Raw genomic sequence first — 9055 nt, forward strand, 5'->3', positions numbered from 1 at the left:
GAGGCGGTTTTGTTGGGTATAATTGGAGAAGAAATTCCCAAAACAAGATATAAATTTGTTTATGTATGCTACCACAGCTGCAAGGATACTTTTAGCCCAGAAATGGAAGCAGCAGGAATTTCCAACATTGGAAGAATGGCAGATGAAAATGATGGAATATGCAGAACTGGTGAAGCTGACGGGGAAGATACGAAATCAACGTGACGAGCTGTTTGAAAAGTGAATTTAGACAATATATGAGAGAACATTGTAAACATTTGAAAACGCTTGCAGGTTTGAGTTAAAATATTTTATAATGCTAATTTTTGGAATCTCTTTACAATTATTAAGGTAAAGCATGAAAGAAGGTAAATAGGTTGATATACGGTAGAAATGCTAAGTTGTAAGTGATTATTTATGAAAGCCAAATAATTTTATCGGATTTTAACGGATTGTGATTATGGTAAAAATAATGTAAACTCAATAAAAATTATTATTATAGAAATACCCACTAGTTATTATTCATATTACTATTGCCACCATGATCATCATTAAATTTACTGATGCCCTTGACGCCGGTGCGGTTGGGCTATGTGCCCGCAGGATGGGCAAAGGGGGCAGCAACTGGGGCCCAGCACAGAAGCCTGGCGAGTAATGGGGTAATGATCTCCCTTGGTTTGAATAGGTTGGACCAGTGGCTCTGGGCTGTAGGCCGGCTCCAAATGTTGGGAAACAAGATCCTAGTCCTCATGATTGCAGCCGAAAGCTTTGCTGTTGGGCTCTGGGCTCCAGGCAGGCTACCAAGTGATAAGACCACAAGATTCTAGTCCTTAGGATAGCAGCTAAAACTCTTGCTTGAAACTGAGAGTGGGGTGGGGGGGCAGGATGTTTGGGGGTGTGCGCCGTTTGCTGTGTCCCAAAATCTTGGCTGCGTCCATCCACAATGGCCATGCTCTGGAGCAGGAAGACTCACAAAAGTCACAAATTAGCAGGATGCTCTCAAGTGACTCTGAGCGTGCACCGAGTGTGCTTCTCCTTTCCTTTGTGCAAGACAGCATAAAGGTGATTTTAAAATGTATTTTAAAAGTCCTAAGGACAAAGTGCCTCAGAATAAGCACACTGTGTCTTTCTCTCACCAACAACCCCAACAGAACTGAGGCTCTTCAAAAAGGAAGGAAGGGCAACGTGCTTCTGAGCGTGTGCAGAGTTCACCCCTGAAGATAATTCAGTGCTTTTTAAAAAGACGTGCAGAAGGTCCCAGGCTCGGTCTCCAGCATCTCTTAGACCCCGGCCTGAAACCCTGGAGAGCAGCTGCCAGTCAGTGTGGACAATACTGAGGGCAGACCCATACCATAGATATAAAGCACACCCATGCATATTTACACTTGACTTCCCCCAAGGAATGCTGGGAACAGTAGTTTGTTAAGGATTCTGCGAGGGAGGGAAATTACAGCTCCCATGATCCTCCTGGGGAAGGAGGATGTGCTGGATATCTCTGTGTTGGATGTGCTTTAAATGTTAACAGCGGGCATCCAAAGGGGTGCAGACCCAGAGCCAGGTGTCCTTATGAGGGAGAGGATGCCGTGGTACCCAGGAGTGGGAGGAGCTTCGCCTGGGTGTGGCCAGGAGGGAGCATGGCCTCATAATGATGCTTGTGACACAGCCAAGTTGCCATGGGGCAGAATCTCACACAGGTCACAATAGGGGTCCCTTGGGTACTTAAGGCAGGGGCCCTGCCACCTAGGACCCACTTTGCCTGGGGCAGGAGGCACTGCCCAGCAAAACGCAGCGGAACCGGGCACCCACAACCACCCTTTCTTGGACCAAGAAGGGGGGGATACGGAACTGCCTTTATCCGCTAGCATTCTCCAGCGCCTCTTTCTGCTCCGTCAGCAAGCACCGCCTTAGATATCGGCGGAAAATGACGCCCAGTGGCAAGAGGTAAGGGGGGGGCTACCTTGGGCACATTGGTGCCACATAGGTACCTTGGAGGACATGCTCCCCCCCAATATATTGCTAGGCACATATAGCGACCACGGCCAAGGATCAAGGACTATGGGAGTGGCTGCATGTCCCCCATCCCTGTATTAGGACTGGAAACTTTTGGACCCCCAGATTTTGTTGGGACAGCTGCCTGGAGATGAAGAAGCACCATAGTTCAGTGGTGGCACAGCTGCTTGTCATGCAGAAGGCCCCGGGTTCAAGGCCCGGCATCTCCAGGCAGAGCTGTGTCAGAGACATGTTTTCAGAACGATGAGGACTGGGATCTTGCTTCATTTTTTAAAAGGACACACCTCAGTGGTAGAGCATCTGCCTTGCAAGCAGAAGCTCCCAGGTTCAGTGCTCCCACCATTTCTAGGTAGGGTTGGAGGAGACCCCTCTCTGAAATCCTATTATGCTGCTGCCAGCCTGTGTAGACAATATTGAGCAAGATGGACCAATGGTCTGGCTCCGCTTAAATCCGCTCGTTTCCTATTTCCCTATTAAAGTCAGCCCATTATATTGCAGGTATTAATGTTGCACAGCTTGAAGCAACTGGAAGCATACAAACTGACTCCTTGTTGCCCAGATCCATAGGTTTGATTTGAGCTTTACTTGCAGGACTTTCTTCAAAACAGAACAAAAACATCAGAGATACATCCAGATAATTCCATGCACTTACCTTGTGCATGTCTAGCACTGGCTCGGCATCTTAAAAATAACTTGGAACAGGATTGAGATCAAAACTCTTCTCTGTCCCGCATTCTAGCCTGAGATTGCATGCTCCTGGAGAGCTTCCTTATTGTATCTTGCTTCCACTCCGACTGGGAACAAAGGACTAAAGACATCTCCCTTTCAAAATGAGGATTTGCAACCCAATACCTCCTGTGTGATCTAAAGTTAAACACATTGTCAGAACTAGCAGATAACAGTAACAGTTAATTTCCAACCCACTGAGAAGCTCAGAGGAAAATCTCCCATGTTAAAGCCTTCAGGCATTCTCCATTTAAATGTGAATTGAGCCATACTTTACACATTATTATTCAGAACTATGGGGCCTAATGTCAAGTTTCTAGCCCCTTGTGTTCAAGGCACTTGCCTATTTCAGAACCTGCTTCCCGGGCTTATCCACGCCATCTTCTTTTCTTGTTTCCATTCTGCGGCACAGCTCAAACCTTACCCAATGTGAGAGCTTGAGTATCCGGCCCCGTTACTGCCCGCAGTGCTCCTGAGTTCGTGGGCGGCTGCCCAGACAGGAGAAGGAGCCTCGAAGGAGACGAGGCGAGCCTTAAAGAGGTATATAAGGTAGGCTTCTTCTGCCTCAGGCCTTTCTGGCCTTGCATCTGATCAGTATTCATCATTACTACTGCTGTCACAATAGACCACCATCTGCTTGCATGATGCTGTACAAAAGTACAGAGGGAGGGTCCCTGCCCCAATGAGCTTACACTCTGAAATTTGACAACTGGGCCTTTCCCCCTATTATATATCTACCCCACCTTTTTTCTCCAAAGAGCTGAAGGTAGCATACACAGTTTGCCCCATCAGAGAAATATACTGTGCTTAAAGTCCTGAAGAGCTGCTGCCAGTCGGTGTAGACAACACTAGGTTTGATGGACTCGTGGTCTGACTCGATACAAGGCAGATTTCTCCAGGGAGAATATATTCATTCCGTCTTTATTGACAAAATTTAGATAAAAATCACAAAAAGGGGTGGGTGGGAACATAAAATATTTGCAATACAGACCTATTGAAGGCATATAAACCATATAAAAGACTCAGTAGCCACCATTAAGTAGTTTTAAATTAGACTTTGAAAAAAATCTCAACTAAATAGTCTTAAACCATCTCAGTAGTTTTTTTTGGGGGGGGGGCAATATCACCCCTCAGCGGATATTGGATTACAGATTCTTTGCAAATAGATACTTTAAGCTTCAAAGGAGTCGCCAGCAGGTCTCTGTGAAGAGTGTCAATTTCACAAACTGAGTTATTGGGGGGGGGGGAGGTTGTGGACTCTCACCTCTTGTTTTGCTAGTTTCCTTCCTTTGACTGGTTTAAATTCATTGCATGGGATTGGCCTATACAGTGGTACCTCGGTTTATGAACACAATTGGTTCTGGAAGCCTGTTCATAAACTGAAGCGTTCATAAACTGAAGCGAACTTTCCCATTGAAAGTAATGGAAAGTGGATTAATCCGTTCCAGACGGGTCCGCGAAGTACTCAACCTGAAGCGTACTTAACCCAAAGCATGGGTGTAATTGGTTCCGGAAGTCTGTTGATAAACTGAAGCGTTCATAAACTGAAGCGAACTTTCCCTTTGAAAGTAATGGAAAGTGAATTAATCTGTTCCAGATGGGTCCATGGCGTTCGTAAACTGAAAATTCGTAAACCGAGGTGTTCATAAACCAAGGTTCCACTGTATATGACCCTCTGGGGTCCCTTCCAAACTCTACAATTTTCTAGCGAAATGTTGCCCTAACTTGTGCAAACCAGCTGACATCTCCCTCTTGCGCAGGGATGGAGGCATTTTAGCAAATCAATCCATCAATCACCGGCACTCACCACCTGAAAGTTGGAAAGAAGGGGGATTTTGCTAAGGTGTTTTCTAACCAGTAGTTGCAAACCTTTCATCTAAAAACGCCACAGGCTGGGAATCTCACTGTTTTCGCCGGCGAGCGCCAACGTCCCGACCAGCCGGTACAGTTGGACTTCCATTTTGCCCACGGCAGCCAGGGGGTCAGCCACTGGCACGGCCTCCTCCAGGCACGCACGGTTTTCCTCGACACGCCTCACCTTGCCCTGGACTGCAACAGCCGCGAGAGGTGAGAGCAATTTCCTGCTGCAACTGGGTGTCAGAAACGGGTGGCTTTGTCACCCAACTAAGTTGCACGCGGAGTAGACCCACTGAATGTCCCTACATTGGCTGTGCCTGTTCTTTTCAAGACGTCTGCTCTGAGCAGGACTAACGTTGGAAACAGCCCAGCGTTTTCCAGCAACTTTAGAGACAACCACTCGGCCAGGTTCCAGCTCTTGTGGGGGGAAATATCGGAAAGCGAGGGAGGCACTAGTTCAAAACCAAAGGAACCCAAACCCAAGGCCCTGAGGATTTATTTATGGGCAGAGATGCTGCTTAGGGCTATCGCCTGCACCTGACCGTGGGAACCTAATATTTACATAAGGAGAAAAAAAGTTGACCCCCCCCCAAAAGGCTGGGGTTGAACTTCAGAAACAGCCCAGAGTTCTGGGCATGCTCAGTGATAATGGGATGCTAACTTTTGCGTAATGGAAGAACTGGAGGGAGGGAGGAAATGGAATAGAGTATCTTCAACAAGAGCTCCTTGCCCTGCAATTTTTTGCTGCAGCTAACATCAGTAGATTTCCCTCTACCGAAATGGTCGATTTGAACCACTAGCAAACTTGGTGCTATGCTTTAGGCTCCGTAAAAAATTGTGGGGTGTGTTCAAAAGGAGTGGGGTCAGATTGGGGCACTTATGTCTGGACCTCTAATTTAAAATGAAAACAACAAAACCCACATTTTTCTGTATGTAGAAATCTAGCATGTCAGGGAGAAGAGTAGCCTTTTCTGTGACAGTCTGGTTTTCTAGGTCCAGGGAATTCTTTGGATGGATTCAGTCATGGGAGCTCTCACCCACAATTCAGTGGTACAGGTCAGGTTGAACACCTTACTGAAGACTAGTCCCTTTGCAAGCCCTGCTTGCAAAAGAACAGCACCCTTAATAATAAGCGCTTAATATGGATCCTGTGGCCGTTTCTGCTCCTAGCCTGACTGCAACGCTGGAATACGTGGAAGAAAACACAGAGGCGGACCAGGTGCTTGTTAACTTCCACAAGTCCCGACGGGACAGGGGTAAGAAAAAAAAAATAATCCCCTTGCTAACAGAATCTGGGTTTTGAGTCCTGGACTATTCCACATGCCAGAAATCTGGAAATGATATAGAAAAGGGCAAGGGTGTGTGTGTCCCAATTCCAAATTTGGGCTTTTATTAGGCCAGAAAAACCATCATAAAAAAGCATGCTAGGGCCATAGCATTTTGGTCGAGCGTCATCCCTAGTTTGGTCACCAGGTAGGTCCAGGAGAGAGCTTTGCCTGAAACTGCAGAGCTGCTGCCGGTCAGTGCAGTGTCCTTATGTTCTGATTCAAAGCCACATTTTTTCCAGAACCATGAGGACTAGAATCTTTACTTTATTTCAAGGGTGTCCCAGGTTCAATGCCCAACGGCATCTCCAAGTAGGGTCAGAATCTACCTGTCCTTAGAGTGTGAGGTGGAAGGCAGAGTGAAAACCAGTTTGCTACTGGACCAGTCTCAAGATTCTCATGCTCATTCAAGCTTGGTGTCCAAATATGCTTCACCACGATCCTCTGGCGGGGCGCTTTCAGAGGTTGCTTGCAACCCTCTGAGATTCAGTCAGCTCTGTGGCCCTGCGGAACTTCTTGCCACTAGAGGTTGGGCAGGAATAATCCCTGTCTTGCTTTAGATGTCTCCTGAGAACTGTTAATCTGACAGGCCTCTGCCGTGTGGTTTTCTTTTTACAGCCAGCACCGATGGATGTTTCTACTGCTCTTAATGGAAGCGTGTATATACACTGCATTTTTATGAAAGTGTGGCTTGACAAACATGGAGAAATTGGATAAACCAGAGGAAAGGCTCTGGAGTGCGGGGAAAGATCATCTTGCCCTTGGTTTCCTAATCATCTTCTTTTTCTCCCCTCGCTCGAAGGAGACTTGCTACGAGCCTTTGGCTTCTTGGGTTTCAAGCTCATGCAGCCGGATCACCCTTCCCTTCCCCCCTGGGAGGACGTCATCTTCATGGCTTACCCCATGGAACGAGAACTTTACCAACCGGAGGAGAATGAGAAGTGGAGGACCTGAAACCAGACACACTGGGGAGGCAGGATGGGGCTGTTCTTGGCCAACAGGCTCCCTGAATGAGCAGGTCACCGATTCCCCCAGGGAGTGGCATTAAACTGGCACCACAGCTCGATCATCTTGTTGGTTTGTTTGTTTACAGGGCAATAAAAGGCAGTTTCCAGGATGCAGGCATCCTCCTGGTCCCTGGAGGGGACCTTCTGTGAAAATCCTGAGCTGCCTAGAACAGTGGTCCTCAACCTTGGGCCTCCAGATGTTTTTGGCCTACAACTCCCATGATCCCTAGCTAGCAGGACCAGTGGTCAGGAATGATGGGAATTGTAGTCTCAAAACATCTGGAGGCCCATGGTTGAGGACCACTGGCCTAGAACACTCTGAACATTTTAATTATTATTCCCACCTAACCAAGGTCACAGGGTGGGTTACATTAAAACACAACTGTTTTTGAGCCATGTACGGTCCTAAAAAATACAGAGGTTTTTAAGCAGAGGTTGGATACCCACCTGCCAGCCATGCTTCAGGTGCGATTCCAGAATTGCAGGGGGTTGGACTGGATGACCCTTGGGGACCCACCCAACTTTGCAATTCTGTGATTCTTCAGAAGCTGTCTAATGAAGGCACAGAGGAAGACCTCTCCCAGCCCTAAGGGCTGAGGAACTACCGAGGCGCCCTAACAAACTTTAGGGACACCTTGTCAATTGGGGAAGGCCAAGTTCCTGCTCTCGCTCACCCCCTACGCAATGGTGGAGGGTTGCTTTTGTACTCCCCTTTGGCGCGGGTGGCACTGTGGTCTAAACCACAGAGCCTAGGGCTTGCCGATCAGAAGGTCGGTGGTTCGAAACCCCATGACGGGGTGAGCTCCTGTTGCTCTGTCCTTGCTCCTGCCAACCTAGCAGTTTGAAAGCACGTCAAAGTGCAAGTAGATAAACAGGTACCACTCTGGAGGGAAGGTAAACTGTGTTTCCATGCGCTGCTCTGGTGCGCCAGAAGCAGCTTAGTCATGCTGGCCACATGACCCGGAAGCTGTCGGCGGATAAACGCCGGCTCCCTCGGCCAGTAAAGTGAGATGAACGCCGCAACCCCAGAGTCGTCCGTGACTGGACTTAACAGTCAGGGGTCCCTTTACCTTTTTGGCGCAAGACTATCCCTCTCGCCACCAGGCTCACCTGACCCTCATACAGATGTGATACCATGACCAGAGGAACAAAGGACACCCATTCCGTCTTAACTGCCCTCCGTCACGTAACGGGGATTTATGAGCGATGGGCAGGGGGAAGAGGGAGGCCCAAACCACGCTTGCCATCAGCTGACTTGGGAACTAGTCGCTGGTTGGGGCCCTGCATTTTAGGGAGCGAGTAGAAAGATGGAGGGCCTCAGCTGTGATTGGGCCCTCTCTTCCCCGACCTCCCAGCCAAGAATCGTAAAAGCCTTGCTGGATGAGGGCAAAGGGGCCAGCATCCTGACAGGAGCAAAATGCCCCTTAAGAGCCCAGATAGACTGCCTCTGGACCTGGAGGCTCCACATGGACATCAGAAGAGCCCTGTGGCTGGATCAGGCCAAAGGGCGCCCATCTAGTCCAGCATCCTTGTTCTCAACTAGATGCCCCAATACGGCGCCCCCAAGAAGGATCTGAGCAGTGGAGCAACTCTCCCTGCTTGCCATTCAGAAACCTCCAACCGGGGAGGCAGAATGCTGTCCTGTCCTCCATCCATTTGTTTAAACCTGTTTTAAAGCCATCCATACGCCCTGCTCGTGAGGCAACCCCATGGTCTACCTATGGGCCATGCTCAGCACTGGTTCGTCCTGACAAGAACTGGAGAAGAATCCAAAAACGAGCCTTTATTTAAAGAGGAAAACAAGAATCAATGTAATAAAGTATGTAACGCACATCGAGTTCAAACACCGCATCTCATTTGTGGAGGGACGAGGCGGACACAGCACCAAAGGCGCTTCAAACTTTTACGTACGATGCCCAGTCTTGTCTGCCCCCCCCACCTCCCCAGACACAGACATGAGAACTCCCACCGTGTCCAAAACTAGGATGCTTTTTAAAAATAATGAAACCACCCCCCCTATTGGGAGCAGGAGGCAATGTGGTCATTTTGGACAACATAATGTGCTTGCTTCTGAGAAAAGGCAAACATTTCTTAAGAACAAAAGAATGAATGGGGCTCAACCTAAGGTTTTTTAAGACTTGTGTCATAGTA

The 9055-nt window shown here is 48.2% G+C and overlaps 1 protein-coding gene across 1 annotated transcript; it reads left to right on the plus strand.

The window, feature by feature from the left end:
* The first annotated feature begins 520 nt into the window (after positions 1-520).
* Positions 521-6851, plus strand: OAZ3 (ornithine decarboxylase antizyme 3). The gene is given in 7 exon segments (XM_035097633.1): positions 521-630; positions 1873-1920; positions 3128-3188; positions 3190-3264; positions 4607-4782; positions 5743-5828; positions 6700-6851. Coding segments are annotated over 7 exon segments (708 nt in total).
* The last annotated feature ends 2204 nt before the right edge of the window (positions 6852-9055 follow it).

The sequence above is a fragment of the Zootoca vivipara genome, chromosome 17 (genome assembly GCF_963506605.1).
Source record: "Zootoca vivipara chromosome 17, rZooViv1.1, whole genome shotgun sequence".
In the NCBI taxonomy this organism is placed as follows: domain Eukaryota; kingdom Metazoa; phylum Chordata; class Lepidosauria; order Squamata; family Lacertidae; genus Zootoca; species Zootoca vivipara.